The sequence below is a fragment of the Nyctereutes procyonoides genome, unplaced genomic scaffold (genome assembly GCF_905146905.1).
Source record: "Nyctereutes procyonoides isolate TBG_1078 unplaced genomic scaffold, NYPRO_anot_genome, whole genome shotgun sequence".
Lineage (NCBI taxonomy): Eukaryota > Metazoa > Chordata > Mammalia > Carnivora > Canidae > Nyctereutes > Nyctereutes procyonoides.
In genome coordinates, this window is record NW_026575125.1 from 119,354,267 (window position 1) to 119,370,710 (window position 16,444).

Consider the following 16,444-nt stretch of genomic DNA (forward strand, 5'->3'; position numbering starts at 1 on the left):
GTGACTGGGTGACGGGCACTGAGGGGGACACTTGACGGGATGAGCACTGGGTGTTATTCTGTATGTTGGCAAATTGAACACCAATAAAAAATAAATCTAAAAAAAAAGGAAAGCTCTTTGGCCGTTTTTCTCAAAATGTTAAAAATAGGTATCACGTGACCCAGAGATCCCACCCCTAGGTGGAAGGGAAATGAAAATCTGTATACAGGGGCAGCCCGGGAGGCCCAGCGGTTTAGCACTGCCTTCGGCCCAGGGCGTGATCCTGGAGACCGAGGTTCGAGTCCCACGTCGGGCTCCCTGCTGCTTCTCCCTCTGCCTGTGTTTCTGCTTCTGTCTCTCTGTGTGCGTCTGATGAATAAATAAAATCTTTGCGAATAAAAAAAGAAAGTCTGTACGCAAATGTCCCTAACAGCATTATTCACAGCAGGGAGAAGATAGACGCTCCCAGATGCCCAGCAGCCCCTGAACGCACCCGTGGAATGCGGTATGTTCATGCAGGGGAATATTATTTGGCCCTAAAAAAAACAAAGCTCGATCTACGCTGCAACAGCATGAGCCTCGGAGGCACCGCGGCCCAGGGAAGGGACGCAGACAGCAGCGACACGCGCGGAATGCGTGGGTCTACGCGCATGATGTGCGCAGAACAGGCACACCCAGCGTCCGAAAGTAGCTTACGGGGGTGGGGCGGTGACTGCTGGGAGTCCGGGGGTCCCCCCCGGGGGGGGCCATGTCCTCGAGTTTGGCGGCGCGATGGTGGCCCGAGTCTGTGGATATGCTGCAGGTCATCGAGCGTCTGGCTTTCAACGACAGGTGTCGTGTGACAGGTGCGTCGTAGCTCAACAGAGCTACTTGGAAGGCCCAGGGCAGGGCGGCCGCCCCCGTCCCCGCCGCACCTGGCGGCACCACGCGAGCAGGCTCCGCGCCGCCCGGCCTCGGCGCCTCCCAGGCCCCGGGGCCGGCCGCTCCCGCAGCAGGTGGCCGGGCCGCGCCTCGGGCGCCGGGCGGGGCGGGGCGTGTGCGCGGCGGCGCCAGCGCGCGGGGCCGAGGGGGTGTGGCGGGGCGCGCGGGCCGGGGGCGCGGGGGGCGGGGCGGAGAGGCGCGGCCGCGGCCATTGTGCGGGGGGGGCGGGGGCGGGGGCGGCGCGCCTCCGGGCCCCCCGCCCGCCCGCCGGCCTCCCCGGGCGCCCCCGCGCGGCGCGGTGGTACGGTCCGGGCTTAAAAGGCCCCGGCGGCCGCGGGCCTGCCCAGTGTGTGGGCGGCGGCGGGGGCGCGCGCGGGGCGCGGCGGCGGGGGCGCGCGCGCGGGGCCGCGGTGGGGCTCGGGGGCGCGTCCACGTGGCTGGCGGGCGGCCACCCGGAGCCGCGGCAGCGGAGGGACGGGCAGGTAGGTGGCCCCCGCGCCCCGCCGCCCGCGCGCGGCCAGGCGGCTCGGCGGCCCGGGGCTCGGCCTCGGGGGTCGGGCCCTGCCCGTGGGGCGCTGCGGGCGCCGGCCTCGCCGGTCCTTCGTGCCCAGCGCCCCGAGGACGGCCGGTCCGAGCCCGGCTCCCGGCCCCATGGGGACCCTTTGTGGCCAAGGAGCGGCCCCTGCAAGGACTGTGGCGGCGCCTGCGCCCACTCGGCACTCGGGCCCGGCCGAGGGCGCCCCTGCGCGGGCAGGGTTGCGGGCCGCGGCACCGAGGGCGCTGCGGGCGGGCGCTGCAGCCGCCTCGGACTCGGGCCGCCCCCTCGGGCTCCCGCTTACAGGTGGACGTTGGGTTGGGCCGGGGGTGCGCAGCCTGCCCCTGCCCCCCCTCCCGGCCTGCGTGCGCCTCCATCCCTGCGGGGCATGCAGGAGGTTGGGGTGCGATGCGGCCCCTTGCCTTGCGCCCCCCTTCCTTCCCTGGCCGCGGCATCGGGGGTCCAGCATGCAGACCCGACAAAAGAGCCCCAGAGAGACGAGCAGCGTGAACCGGACTCTGCGGCCTCGAGCAGGGCCTGTTCCTTGTAGCAAAGGCGTCTCCCAGCTCCTGTCTCCCGGGCCTTGTCCCTTCGCTGCCCTGCGCCCCAAGCCGGTACCTTGGGTGTCCCTGGGGGCTGGCGCGCAGACAGGGTAGCACGAGCCCTGCACCGCCGGCCGCCACCGCCGGCTCTGCTGCCTTTGCTGCCTGGAGCTGGGTGTGGCCTGGGGGTGCCGACCTGGCCGAGCTGGGCACCCCGCACACTGGCCCCGGCCCCGCCCCCAAGGCCTTGCCTACTTGGGGACCTCGCATGCTCCCCGGGGCGCCTGGTGCCCCCCACACCGCCCCTCCCGCGGCTGCCCCTGGATTTGAGGGAGAGGCGCTCTGCTGCCGGGGCCATCTGGCTGGTGCGCCTGAGCAGAGGCTGACTTCTGTGTCTCGGCGCGTGGCTGTGGGGACAGGCACAGCTCGGCTTTGTGTGGCGGTGCGTAGGCCACACACCAGGCCCCGGGACGGCCAGCTCACGGAGGCCCCGGGGTGGCGAGGGGGACGTGCTGGCGCTGGGGCCACCCCAGACCCGCGTGCCTCACACCTCGGGCCTGGGTCTCCCGGTGGCAGTGCCACTCTGCAGTGCTGTCCCCCCTCCCACCCAACACACACACTCGTGATTCTTCACTCTCTGCCTTTCCCCTTCCCCCCGACTTGGGCGTGGGGTGGCTCTGTGGCCCGGGGCGCGCCCACAGCGGCTCTGGTGTGTGGCCGGCCACCATCGCCTCCGGGATGTGCTGTTTGGGGTCTCGTTCTGGGCGGGCCTCCCGCCTTCCTTCCCCAGCATCTGGCTCTGCTGCCCCCTTGGGTGTGGCCCGGCTGAGGGGAGGCCTCCTGGCTCCCTTCCAGCGGGGGCTGGGGGATGATTGATGGCCCGCAAGCCTGCCTGCGCCCGCGGCTCGCTCCTGCGCCCTGGCGGAGGCCCGTCCCGCCGGCCGCGGTCACCACCTGGGACTCTGGTCTGGGGGCGGACGAGTGGCCCCACCGCCCGCGGCCGGGGCGCGCCCGCTGGGGGCCGCTGATTGGCACTTGCTTTCTGCCCCGACAGGCCGGTGCCCGGCGCAGCTGCCGGCCATGCCTGCTGCCTGCCTCCTCCTGCTGGTGCTCCCTGCCGTGGCGGGGGCCGTGGGCAGCAGCAGGCCCTTCCCTGCCTTCTTGGTGACAGACACTACGCTCACCCACCTGGCCGTGCACCGGGTCACCGGGGAGGTGTTCGTGGGTGCAGTGAACCGCGTCTTCAAGCTGGCCCCCAACCTGACCGAGCTGCGGGCCCACGTCACGGGGCCCGTGGAGGACAATGCCCGCTGTTACCCGCCCCCCAGCATGCGCGTGTGTGCCCACCGCCTGGCACCTGTGGACAACGTGAACAAGCTGCTGCTCATTGACTACGCGGCCCGCCGCCTGGTGGCCTGCGGCAGCATCTGGCAGGGCATCTGCCAGTTCCTGCGCCTCGATGACCTCTTCAAGCTGGGGGAGCCCCACCACCGCAAGGAACACTACCTGTCAGGGGCTCAGGAGCCGGACTCCATGGCCGGGGTCATTGTGGAGCAGGGCCAGGGGCCCAGCAAGCTGTTCGTGGGCACGGCCGTGGACGGCAAGTCGGAGTACTTCCCCACCCTCAGCTCCCGCAAGCTCATCAGCGACGAGGACAGCGCCGACATGTTCAGTCTGGTGGGTGAGCCCGCGCCCCCACACTCCCGGCCGCCGGCAGGCCCCCTGCCCCGCCATCGGCGCCTTGGCAAGAGCCCCGGTCCGAGAGGGGGGCGGCTGCGGGGCACGGGCACGGCCAGGGTGTAGGATGGGGCCGCGCACCCTCTGTGGCCTTCCTGGCCACGGCAGGGGCCGTGTTGTGGGAGCAGGGCTGGAGTGGGGCCGTGGGGGCCGCGAGGCCAGGCTTTGGGAGCCCATGCTCTCGTCACCCTGCTCCCCAGGTGTACCAGGACGAGTTTGTCTCCTCGCAGATCAAGATCCCCTCGGACACGCTGTCCTTGTACCCCGCCTTCGACATCTACTACATCTATGGCTTCGTGAGCGCCTCCTTCGTGTACTTCCTGACGCTGCAGCTGGACACGCAGCAGACGCTGCTGGACACGGCGGGCGAGAAGTTCTTCACGTCCAAGATCGTGCGCATGTGCGCTGGGGACTCGGAGTTCTACTCTTACGTCGAGTTCCCCATCGGCTGCTCCTGGCGGGGCGTGGAATACCGCCTGGTGCAGAGTGCCCACCTGGCCAAGCCCGGCGTGCTGCTGGCCCAGGACCTGGGGGTGCCGCCCGACGAGGACGTCCTCTTCACCGTCTTCTCTCAGGGCCAGAAGAACCGGGCCAGCCCGCCGCGGCAGACCATCCTCTGCCTCTTTACCCTCAGCAACATCAACGCGCACATCCGGCGCCGCATCCAGTCCTGCTACCGCGGGGAAGGCACGCTGGCCCTGCCCTGGCTGCTGAACAAGGAGCTGCCCTGCATCAATACTGTGAGCGCGCCCTCGCCCCTGGCCGCGGCCCCGCCTGGGTGCTGTGCGGCCCGGAGCTCCCGGCCTCGCCGGTCCTTCCTTCCCCGGCCTGCCTTCTCTCTGTTCGCGGCCTACCCTGGCCCCTCCTGTGCGCGGCCCGGCCCGGCCGGCGGCCGGCTCCCGCTCCCAGGCAGCCCCGTCTTGCAGGCCTCGGATCTGGGCCTGGGGCCGCCTGCCGCCTCCCCCTCCCCTCCCCGCTCCTGCTCCTCAGCCCCTGCCTTCCCGTGAGGTCCCAGGGCGACCAGTTGGTCTTGGCTGCTGGGAAGCCAGTTCCGCATCCCGCTTCCTTCCAGAATATGGGGTCTCGTGGCCTCGGTCCAGCTGGTGCCCCCAAGCTCTGACTCTCACTCTATCCCTCCTATTTCACCAGCCCATGCAGATAAATGGAAACTTCTGCGGGCTGGTGTTGAACCAGCCCCTGGGTGGCCTGCATGTGATCGAGGGGCTGCCCCTGCTGGCCGACAGCAGTGACGGCATGGCCAGCGTGGCTGCCTACACCTACCGCCAGCACTCCGTGGTCTTCATCGGCACTCGCAACGGCAGTCTGAAGAAGGTAGGCCGGGGGCTCGGGCAGGATCGTGCACTGCGAGGCCCTGAAGGGGACCCGGCCCACGGGGGAAGGCGGACTTCCAGGCCGGGCCCTGGAGACCCGGCCACACTGCACGGGTGGCTCCTCGGTCGTCCGCACTCACCAGCACCAGTGCCTGCCGTGGCCTCAATTGCCGGCTGTGTGACAGCCCAGACCCGTCTCAGGGTGTCCCTGTTAAGCGAGCAGGGCCCTGGCTGAGCCATCATTGCCGAGTCCTCAGTTGCATTAACGAGGAAGAAGTTTGGATGCAATCCACTGTGTGCTCTTGTCCCCTCGCGGACACCGGGGCCGCTTCCATTCCGGGGCAGAGGGTAGTGGGAAGGGAGAGACGCACGGGAGCTCCAGTGTCCAGCTCTGAAGGGAAGGAGTCAGGACGGCCTCCACGTGCTCACCCGCTGGCACACTGGGCAGCTATGGAGCTGCCCCCCTGAGGTCTGAGAACGGCGGGGGGTGGGGGCAGGTTTGTAAAGGGAGCTGCTGGGTTCTTGGGGGCCTGGTCTGCTCCCCTCTCGGGCCCTCGTTGGGAGGCATCGTTCCCAAACCACACGCTGCTCCCCCTCTACAGTGTGCCTCTCCGTGCTTTCAGCAAGCTCGCAGGGCCGGGCAGCCCTCACCGCTCTCTTGTTCCAGGACGGTGTCATCCCCCTAAAAAGCCTTCCTACTGGAGCACTCACCCCTCTCCCCTCAGCGTAGGCGACATTAATCTCCCCGTCTCTCTTTCTTGGGGGCCTCTTTGAGTGGCTGAGTCACCTTCAACAGCCTCCAGGGTGGCCTTCGGACCCTCCTTTCCCTGCCTGTGCGGGCCTGGGGTAGTGGGCAGGTCGGGTGCCGGGCCCCACTGGGCCCAGCTTCAGTTTGGTCGAGCCTGGGAAGGCCCCGCCTTGATAAGAGGACTTCCTGGGTGCGTGTGGTGGCGCTCTGGCCTCAGGCTGGCATCTCTTGCGGCCCAGGTCCGGGTTGATGGCTCCCAGTATGCCCACCTCTACGAGACGGTGCCTGTGGTGGATGGCAGCCCCATTCTCCGAGACCTGCTCTTTAGCCCTGACCACCGGCACATCTACCTCCTGAGTGAGAAGCAGGTGGGCCCGTGGCGGGCGGCGGCGGGCGGCAGGGTGGGGGCGGGGTGGGTACTGATGCACCTGTCCCCAGGTGAGCCAGCTCCCGGTGGAGACCTGCGAGCAGTACGCGAGCTGCGCAGCCTGCCTCGGCTCCGGGGACCCCCACTGCGGCTGGTGTGTGCTGCAGCACAGGTGAGGGTGGCGGCGGGGGACCGGTGGGAGGCTGGCTTTGGAGCGGCCCTGCTCTGGGGAGGAGCCAGCGAGGCCGGCTGTTGCTTGGGGGGGCACTGCCTGCCCCCGCCCACGTGCCTGTTCCTCCCAGTCGTGCCCTTGTGGCCTCATCCGCCTTCCCCTTCTGCTTCATCCGACTAATGAGCAGAACCCACGTCCCCAGTGACGGCCCTTGCACTCCGGGGGATGAGGCCAAAGCGCGCCGTTGCCTGGCACTACGGGCTGGGCCGGGTGTCCCCTCTTCCCTCCAGAGCGCCAGCGCACCCCTGGCCAGGGCCCTCCGGGGCAGCTGCCTAGCCGGCTCCGGCCCGATCCCACACAGGTGCTGCCGCCAAGGGGCTTGTCCGGGCGCCTCCGCCCCCCACGGCTTTGCCGAGGAGCTGAGCAAGTGTGTCCAGGTGCGGGTCCGGCCTAACAACGTTTCGGTGACATCCCCCGGGGTGCAGGTGAGTGGCGTGGTGGGCGGGCTGTGGCGGGGCGCGCGGCGGGGCGCACGGGGGCGCCTCCTGCCCTGACTCGTGTGCCTCTCCCAGCTGACGCTGGCCATGCGCAACGTGCCAGACCTCCGCGCCGGTGTGAGCTGTGCCTTTGAGGAGGCGACGCCGAGCGAGGCCGTCCTGCTGCCCTCCGGGGAGCTGCAGTGCCCCTCGCCGTCCCCGCAGGAGCTCCGGGCGCTCACCCGGGGGCACGGTCAGTGGGCTGGGGCTCTCCGGGCTGGGGGCGCCTCCGGTCCCCGGCTTGCTCACCGCCGCCCCTGGGCTCGCCGCAGGGGCCACGCGCACCGTGCGGCTGCGGCTGCTCTCCAGGGAGACTGGCGTGAAGTTCGCCGGCGTGGACTTCGTCCTCTACAACTGCAGCGCGCTCCAGTCGTGAGTCGTGGCCTTTCCCCGCCCTGTCCCCACGTCGCTCTGTCCCTGTCCCTTGCTGCGTCCTCGTGCGGGCCTCCGTAGGAGAGAGACTTCTCTGTGACTCGTGAAGCCTCTCCCCCGCAGGTGCATGTCCTGCGTTAGCAGCCCTTACCCCTGCCACTGGTGTAAGTACCGCCACGTGTGTACCAGCCACCCCCACGAGTGCTCCTTCCAGGAGGGCAGGGTCCACAGCCCTGAGGTGAGGCGGGTGCCGGGCGCGAGGGGGCTGGGCTCCACGGGGGCTGCCCGCTGGCTTTTCTGCCTTTCGTCTCACTGGTTCCTTGGAGCCCCTTGAACCCGGGGCCGGCCCCGCTGGGTCCAGACGGTGGCGGTGGGCGTGTGGCTGACGGGCACGTTCTCCCCTCAGGGCTGCCCTGAGATCCTGCCCAGCGGGGACCTCCTGATCCCGGTGGGCGTCATGCAGCCCCTCACCCTGCGGGCCAAGAACCTGCCGCAGCCCCAGTCGGGCCAGAAGAACTACGAGTGCGTGGTCCGGGTGCAGGGGCGCCAGCAGCGGGTGCCCGCCGTGCGCTTCAACAGCAGCAGCGTGCAGTGCCAGAACGCCTCGGTGCGGCCCGGGCCGGGCTGGGGGTGCTGGGGCGGGTGGGGGCTCCGGGGCGCCCCGCTCTCCCGCCGGGCGTTGGCACGCCTTCTTGGGGTCACGCGGTCCCTCTCTCCCAGTACTCCTATGAGGGCGACGAGTACGGTGACACCGAGCTGGACTTCTCTGTGGTCTGGGACGGGGACTTCCCCATCGACAAGCCTGCCACCTTCCGAGGTAAGGGGCGGGATGGTCCTGGGCCGCAGTTGGCATGAGCTGGGGCCGGGAAGGTGGGAGGGGAGACCCTTCGTCGGGGTCCCAGCGCCCCCGGCTGCCTGCAGCTGCCCCCCCACCAGCAGCGCCCTCTGCCCGCAGCTCTCCTGTATAAGTGCTGGGCGCAGCGGCCCAGCTGCGGCCTCTGCCTCAAGGCCGACCCTCGCTTCAACTGCGGCTGGTGCGTCTCGGAGCACAGGTGCCAGCTGCGGGCCCACTGCCCGGCGCCCAAGACCAACTGGATGCACCCGAGCCAGAAGGGCACCCGCTGCAGCCACCCCCGCATCGCCCAGGTCGGCCGCCCTCGCCCCCGGTCTGTCTGCCGGGCGCCCGCGACTCTGGCCTCACCCTCTCGCCTCTCCTGCTCTGCAGATCCACCCGCTCATGGGCCCCAAGGAGGGAGGCACGCGGGTCACCATCGTGGGCGAGAACCTGGGCCTCAGCTACCGCGAGGTGGGCCTGCGGGTGGCAGGCGTGCGCTGCAACTCCATCCCCTCTGAGTACGTCAGCGCCGAAAGGTGAGTGCGGCCGTGCGGGTGCCTGGGCCCTGGGCCGCCCGCGCCTGCCCTCACTGGCTCCGATCGACCCCTAGGATCGTGTGTGAGATGGAGGAGTCGCTGGTGCCCAGCCCGCCGCCAGGGCCTGCGGAGCTCTGTGTGGGCGACTGTTCCGCTGACTTCCGGACGCAGTCCGAGCAGCTCTACAGCTTTGTGGTGCGTGGGCTGCCTGCCCTTTCCGCTGCCACCCCTTCTGACCCCCCACCCCCATCGGGCTGCCTCCTCCCTCCCCTCAGGGCTGCTTCTCCCACAGACCCCAGCATTTGACCGCGTGAGTCCCAGTCGGGGCCCGGCGTCCGGGGGCACACGGCTCACCATCTCCGGGAGCTCTCTGGATGCCGGCAGCAGGGTCATGGTGACTGTGAGAGATGGCGAGTGCCAGTTTGTGAGGTGGGCAGGGCCCCGTCAGCCCCGGCCTGGGCATTGGGCAGGAGGCCCCGAGGACGGGACGGGTCGTGGGCCCGGGCCGCCTGCCCTGAATGCCCCCCTTGCCCACATAGGAGAGACGCGGAGGCAATCGTGTGTATCTCGCCCGTGTCCACCCTGGGCCCCAGCCAGGCCCCCATCACCCTGGCCATCGACCGCGCCAACATCTCCAGCCCTGGAGTCCTCTACACCTACACCCAGGACCCCACTGTCACTCGCCTTGAGCCTACCTGGAGCATAATCAAGTAAGACTCTAGGAGAGACGGGGAGCCTGGTCAGCATCGGTGGGGATCAGGGACTGTGGCCCTGAGCTCCTGTCCCGGGGCCTTGCCTGGTGACCAGGGCCTTGGGCGCTGAGTTACACATCCGGTGAGCCCGAGCCCTCATCGCCAGATGGGAGAGTCCTCCCAACAACACAGCCCCTGGCGTTCACCACGCACCCTACATGGAGGGGCCCTGGGCTCCCCAGCAGCCTTGATAACCTTCCAGAGCTAGCTTGGGGGCAGTTGCGGGGGGCAGGGGGACATAGTTGGGGAGTGGGCCTCAGGCTCCCCTCCCCAACTGCCCCCAGTGGAAGCACTGCCATCACCGTGAGCGGGACCCACCTGCTGACAGTCCAGGAGCCCCGGGTCCGGGCCAAGTACCGGGGCATCGAGACCATCAACGTGAGTACCAGTGGCCCACACCATGCCCTGCCCACCCCCGCCCCGCCCCTGCCCCCTGTGCCCTCACGTGCCAGGTTGCTCGCCCTCGTTCCCGCAGACATGCCAGGTGATCAACGACACTGCCATGCTCTGTAAGGCCCCCGGCATCTTCCTGGGGCGGCCCCAGCCCCAGGCCCAGGGTGAACACCCGGACGAGTTTGGCTTCCTGCTGGATCACGTGCAGACAGCCCGCTCCCTGAACCGGTCCTCCTTTACCTACTACCCTGACCCCAGCTTTGAGCCACTTGGGCCCTCTGGTGTCCTGGACGTCAAGCCTGGCTCCCACGTAGTGTTGAAGGTACGAGTGAGGCACAGAGACCGGGAGAGGCAGGGGGCTGGGCGCCCCCGGCTGACCGTGTCCCCCACCCGCAGGGCAAGAATCTGATCCCCGCGGCAGCTGGCAGTTCCCGCCTCAACTACACGGTGCTGATCGGGGGCCAGCCCTGCGCGCTCACCGTCTCCGACACGCAGCTCCTGTGCGACTCACCGAGCCAGACGGGCCGGCAGCCTGTCATGGTGGGTGGGGTGGGGAGGCCACGGGGGCCGGGGAGGCCGGCAGGGGCACGCGAGGAGGGCACCGGGGCCGGGGAGGCCGGCAGGGGCACGCGGGGAGGGCCCGGGGAGGCCGGCAGGGGCGCGTGGGGAGGGCCCGGGGCCCAGGGAGGCGGGCTCACGGCGAGCACGGCGTGCAGGTGCTGGTAGGCGGCCTGGAGTTCTGGCTGGGAACCCTGCACATCACGGCGGACCGGGCGCTGACCCTGCCGGCCACGGTGGGCCTGGCGGCGGGCGGCGGCCTCCTGCTGCTGGCCATCGCCGCCGTGCTGGTGGCCTATAAGCGGAAGACGCAGGATGCCGACCGCACGCTCAAGCGGCTTCAGCTCCAGATGGACAACCTGGAGTCCCGCGTGGCTCTGGAATGCAAGGAAGGTGCCTGGCACGGGGGAGGGTGCAGGGCGGGGGGCCCGGGGCCCCGTCCTGCTCTGCTCACTCTCCCTCCTTGCCCCTCCACAGCCTTTGCTGAGCTGCAGACGGATATCCACGAGCTGACAAGCCACATGGACGGGGTGCAGATCCCTTTCCTGGACTACCGGACGTACGCCGTGCGCGTGCTCTTCCCGGGCATCGAGGCCCATCCGGTGCTCAAGGAGCTGGATGTGAGTCCCTGCCCTGCCCGCCCCCGCCCCGTCCCCCGTCCCCTGGGGCCGGCCCGCTGTCTGAGACCTGCCGTCCCTCCCAGACGCCCCCCAACGTCGAGAAGGCCCTGCGCCTCTTCGGGCAGCTGCTGCACAGCCGCGCCTTCGTGCTCACCTTCATCCACACGCTGGAGGCCCAGAGCAGCTTCTCCATGCGGGACCGCGGCACCGTGGCCTCCCTCACCATGGTGGTCCTGCAGAGTCGCCTCGATTACGCCACTGGGCTGCTCAAGCAGCTGCTGGCCGACCTCATAGAGAAAAACCTGCAGAGCAAGAACCACCCGAAGTTGCTGCTGCGCAGGTACCGCGAGGCCCAGCCCCGCCCCCCGCCGCCCCCACCCCTGCCAGAGCACATCCCGCCTGGGCCCCTGCTCTGCCCGCCGGCCCAGCGCCCTTTCTGCCCTAGGACCGAGTCGGTGGCCGAGAAGATGCTTACCAACTGGTTCACGTTCCTGCTGCACAAGTTTCTGAAGGTACGTTGGGGGCGGTGGGTAGAGGGTCAGAGGGGTGGGGGGAAGCCGCAAGCTGTGTGCCCGACCTCGACCCCCACCCTGACCCCCATCCACGCCGCAGGAGTGCGCCGGAGAGCCGCTTTTCCTGCTCTACTGCGCCATCAAACAGCAGATGGAGAAGGGCCCCATTGATGCCATCACGGGCGAGGCCCGCTACTCCCTGAGCGAGGATAAGCTCATTCGGCAGCAGATCGACTATAAGACACTGGTGAGTTGGGGGCCAGGCGGGCAGGGCTCCAGGCACGGGGGGAAGCTCCGCCCGGGTCCCAGCCTGTGCTCCCCTCCCGCTCAGACCCTGCACTGCGTGTTCCCGGAGGGCGAGAGCAGCGCGCAGGTCCCAGTGAAGGTGCTCAACTGTGACAGCATCACCCAAGCCAAAGATAAGCTGCTGGACGCTGTGTACAAGGGCCTCCCGTACTCCCAGCGCCCCAAAGCCGAGGACATGGACCTAGGTGACCTGCCCTTGCCTCCTGGTCCCCACCCTGCAGCCATATGACATTGTCGGGCCTTCACACCCCCACTTGGGCTCTGTCCTGTGAGGGGAGCAGGTCCAGGGACCGGGGACCCTGAGCTGCACCTCAAGGGCTGTCTGTGGCCTGCAGAGTGGCGTCAGGGTCGCATGGCCCGCATCATCCTGCAGGACGAAGATGTCACCACCAAGATCGAGTGTGACTGGAAGAGGGTCAACTCATTGGCTCACTACCAGGTGAGGGGCTGGGGGCCTTCCTCCACCTGGGAGCCATGGCCCTGCCCTGAGGACACAGGAGCTGGGGCCCCCTCCTCCCTCATCTTGCTCCTGCATTCACGGTCCCTCCTCGGGGACCCTCGGGTGCCTCCCGACGTGTGCACCCCTGGGCGTTGGCTCAGGCCCCTAGGCCTCTCAGCCTCCCGCACTGCTTCCCTCTGTCTCTGGGGCTTGCAGGTGACAGACGGTTCCTTGGTGGCGCTGGTGCCCAAACAGGTGTCCGCCTATAACATGGCCAACTCCTTCACCTTTACACGCTCGCTCAGCCGCTATGGTACGTGCCTCTGGTGTGGCTGCCTTTGCCAGGCCCATGCCCTTCGAGGCCGCGTCACCCGTCATGGGGAGCCCCCTCTCCGAACGGTGGGCTGGCGCCTGGGGGTGCTCGCAGAGCGTAGAGGTGGGGAGGGAGGGCCAGTGAGAGTGGGCAGGTCCCCTTCGGCTTGCTGGGCTCCTGGAGCAGAGGGGGGCAAGAGCTGAGGTCGTGGCCGCCGGGACCCCACTGGCCTGAGCAGCGCGCTGTTCCCCACCCCAGAGAGCTTGCTGCGCACGGCCAGCAGCCCCGACAGCCTCCGTTCTCGGGCACCCATGATCACGCCCGACCAGGAAACGGGCACCAAGCTGTGGCACCTGGTGAAGAACCACGACCACGCCGACCACCGCGAGGGGGACCGTGGCAGCAAGATGGTCTCGGAGATCTACCTGACACGGCTGCTGGCCACCAAGGTGTGGGCCTGCCCCGGGCCGCCCTGGCCTCGGCCCCGCGGATGGCCCGGCCTGGGGGGGAGGCCACGGTCGGTCAGACCCAGCAGGTGGCTCTGAGGGCCTCGGGAACTCCCAGCCGGGCTCGAGGTGGTCCCTGCAGGGGAGCCCTACGTCCCCCGTGCGCTGCGGGGACGTGCCCGCCGGGCGCCCTCACGGCCTGTGCTCTTGCTGAGCCCCCGCAGGGCACGCTGCAGAAGTTTGTGGATGACCTCTTTGAGACGGTGTTCAGCACGGCGCACCGCGGCTCGGCCCTGCCCCTGGCCATCAAGTACATGTTCGACTTCCTGGACGAGCAGGCCGACCAGCGGCAGATCAGTGACCCCGACGTGCGCCACACCTGGAAGAGCAACTGGTACTGCCCGGTGCTGGGCTGCTGCTGGGGGACGGGTGGCTGGAGGAGACGAGTGCTTTGGCGGCACTTGGGGACCACGGGGTAGGGTGGCTGATGGGGGCTGGAGTGGGTGTCCGGGCAGGAGGGGACGTGCGTCAGTGTTGGCACAGGCAGAGAGGAGTGAGCGTGACGCCGGACGTGGGCTCTGTGGGGCACGTGGGACGCTGGTAGCGGGGCCAGCATGGGGCAGAGGTGCTGTGGCGGCTGTGGCGGAGGGGGAGTGCAGCGACGCAGAAGGCTGGAGGTCCGGTGGACGCTGAAACACAAGCCCGCTGACGTCCGTGTGTCACCCTGGCTGCCCGTGGGCAAGACGTGCCCGGGCCAGCCAGGAAGCCGAGAAGGGAGCAGTGACGGGAGGGCGCGTCGGGGGCTTCTTCCTCTTTGCAGCCTGCCCCTGCGCTTCTGGGTGAACGTGATCAAGAACCCGCAGTTCGTGTTCGACATCCACAAGAGCAGCATCACGGACGCCTGCCTGTCTGTGGTGGCCCAGACGTTCATGGACTCCTGCTCCACGTCGGAGCACCGCCTGGGCAAGGACTCGCCATCCAACAAGCTGCTCTACGCCAAGGACATCCCCAACTACAAGAGCTGGGTGGAGAGGTGCGCCCTGCCCTGCGGCCCCGGCCGGGTGGGGGAGCGGGGCCAGGCCGCCCGGGGAACCCACTCCGCACCCCCTTCCCTGGGCTGGGTCCGCTTGAGGAGACAGGCCCAGGACTGGCCTGGCAGCCACGGCAGGAGCCTGGGCGCACTTGCCTCTGTGACGCCTCAGGGTTCCGGCAGGTACTACCGGGACATCGCGAAGATGGCATCCATCAGCGACCAGGACATGGACGCCTACCTGGTGGAGCAGTCCCGTCTCCACGCCAGTGACTTCAACATCCTAAGCGCGCTCAGCGAACTCTACTTCTACGTCACCAAGTACCGCCAGGAGGTGCGTGCCGGGCCCACAGGCCCTGACGACACGGTTGGTGGCAAAGGCGGGGCCTTTGGTGGGCTCAGCGAGGGTGAAGGGCGCTGCAGGGTGCTGGAGGGGATGGGGGGACACGCAGCCCACCTTGTAGATCGCTCCCGACGCCTCGCCCAACCGGCCCCCGGCTTTCCAGGGATGCTGGGGTTTGAGAGGCCTAGGCGACAAGCCGCTGGGCAGGGAACGGAGCTGTGGTTGGTGGAGGTGCAGGGGACGGATGGGCTGACGGGTGCGCTGGGGCGGGGGGGGGGAGGCCGCAGGGTCGGTGGGCCGAGCCCTAGAGGGCCCCCGGGCGTGTGGCGCACACGTGTGCACTGGAGGATGCCTCCTTACCGGAAGTGAGGACCTGCGAGCCCGGCCCTGGCAGCCCCGAGCCCCCCCAGCTCCCCTCCGGAAGAGAGCAGGGGCAGAGGGAGAAAGCCCCACGTAGCCGGGGCCGGGGACACTCGGGAGGGGGCGGCGGGGCGGTGGAGCGGGCAGGGGTGGGGTGGGGGGAACCCCGAGAGGGCGGGGGGGGCCTCCTGGCACGGGAATGAGCCCCCCCCCCGTCCACCCCCGGAGGGAGGCGGTCAGGAAGCCGGGGCGTGGGGCGGCGCGGGGGCCACTGATGGTCGAGCGCCAGGAGGCCCCGAGCAGGGGCTGCGCCCGGCACAGGAGAGGTCGGGGTGCGGGCCGGAGGGCCGTGGGGGAGGACTCGCGGGGCGCGGGGGGGAAGGGCTGGGGCCGGGGGCGGCGGCGCCCCCCCGGGGAAGGCCCGGGGCCCTCGCCAGCCCGGCTCGCGGCCCCCCGCAGGTCCTGGCGGCGCTGGACCGGGACGCCGCCTGTCGGAAGCAGAAGCTGCGCCAGAAGCTCGAGCAGATCATCGGGCTGGCGTCGGGCAACGGCTGACCGAGGGGGCGGCCGGCCCCGGCCCGCGGTCCTGGGCGGCCCTGGAGTGGGGCGGCGCCGGCCAACAGCCCCCGGGGACGCGCGGGCCCCTTCCTGAGTGCCTTCCTTCGGGCCCTGCGTGGGGCAGGGGGACGGGACCCAGCCCTGAGCCCCGCGGCAGCAATACCCCCCCCCCGCTATTTATACCCCAGCCACCTATTTATTTAATTTATGTCCCCCCCCCCCCGCCATCTGCGGGTGGCACCGCGGCCTCCCCTGGGTCGGCGGCAGCCTCCCGGCTCCTCCCGAGTGCTCCCCGCTACCCCTCCTCCTCCTATGGGCCCAACGGGTGGGGGCCTGGCCGGGGGAGCAGCCCTTGGGGTGGGGGTGCAGGGCAGGGGCAGGGTGCGCTTGGGGCCCCCCGCAGCCGGGCCGCAGTGTCCCCTCCGCGCCCTGGGGGGGACCGCATTCTGAGCACCTGCAGCCCGGGGGGCTGGCGGAGGGGCCTGAGCGGGTCTGGGGGCCCGGGTGAGCCCTCCCCTCCCCGGCCCCCCTGCCTGCACCCTCAGCCGCCCTGTGGGGGGGGGCCCCCCCGAGGCCGAGAGGGGCCGTGCCTTAGGCCTTGGCTCTCCCTCGGAGGAGGAGGAGGAGTCGGGCTGCGTGTCCTGGGCCGCAAACTGGTCCCCTCCTCGTCTCTGGCATGAACTTTGCGTTGTTGCTGTTCGCGGATTGTTCTCCGAATTAAACGTCGGGAACGTGGAGTCGGGGTGTGGCCTCATGCTGGGGGCAGGTTGAGGGAGGAAGTGTCTTGGGGGCAGGTGGGGGGTATCCTGGGGGCAGGTGCGGGGGTTAGGGGGCATCAGCCTCTGCACGAACAGGAGGCAGGGTCAGGGGGTGCAGGGTCTGGGATCCGGGGAGGGCGGCCGTGGCCACCCGTGGTCAGCAAAGCCCTGGGGGCTCCCCCTGCCAGCCTCCCCCACCCCGTCAGCACCCACACCCACCGGCACAGTCCCCCTGGGCCTAGTGCCCCTCAGCTGGGGTGTGGGGTCGTGTCCCCGCTGCTGCCCCCGCCTGCCCTTATCCACCCTCTTCTCCGCCTAGTGGGTCTGGGGACCTGAGAGGACATCGGGGGGACCTTGTCGGGCTCCGTGCCCGGCTCCTCACTGTCCTCGTGGCACCCACACTCCTCCCGGGGGGTGGCTGGGCGGCGTCTCCGTTGGGCCGCAC

General features: G+C 69.8%; 1 protein-coding gene across 3 annotated transcripts; it reads left to right on the forward strand.

Annotated features, from left to right (window-relative positions):
* The first annotated feature begins 1,331 nt into the window (after positions 1–1,331).
* On the forward strand, positions 1,332–15,978 carry PLXNA3 (plexin A3). 3 transcript variants are annotated; one of them, XM_055338785.1, is made up of 33 exons: positions 2,318–2,419; positions 3,032–3,654; positions 3,915–4,454; positions 4,864–5,046; positions 6,033–6,161; positions 6,232–6,332; positions 6,694–6,817; positions 6,905–7,061; positions 7,141–7,240; positions 7,364–7,478; positions 7,647–7,847; positions 7,961–8,057; positions 8,196–8,386; positions 8,466–8,611; positions 8,686–8,806; positions 8,904–9,040; positions 9,151–9,321; positions 9,648–9,741; positions 9,839–10,078; positions 10,153–10,296; positions 10,473–10,707; positions 10,792–10,934; positions 11,018–11,274; positions 11,380–11,446; positions 11,547–11,693; positions 11,778–11,937; positions 12,088–12,191; positions 12,408–12,504; positions 12,763–12,953; positions 13,175–13,344; positions 13,771–13,983; positions 14,164–14,314; positions 15,143–15,978. In XM_055338785.1, exons 2-33 carry the CDS (start codon positions 3,058–3,060, stop codon positions 15,236–15,238), a joined length of 5,619 nt encoding a protein of 1,872 aa, XP_055194760.1. In that variant the 5' UTR covers positions 2,318–2,419; positions 3,032–3,057; the 3' UTR covers positions 15,239–15,978. The 3 variants fall into 3 exon arrangements, with proteins under 3 accessions (XP_055194758.1, XP_055194759.1, XP_055194760.1); XM_055338783.1 differs by lacking the exon at positions 2,318–2,419 and adding an exon at positions 1,332–1,382 and having other exon boundaries at positions 10,473–10,934; positions 13,166–13,344; XM_055338784.1 differs by having other exon boundaries at positions 2,317–2,419; positions 10,473–10,934.
* The last annotated feature ends 466 nt before the right edge of the window (positions 15,979–16,444 follow it).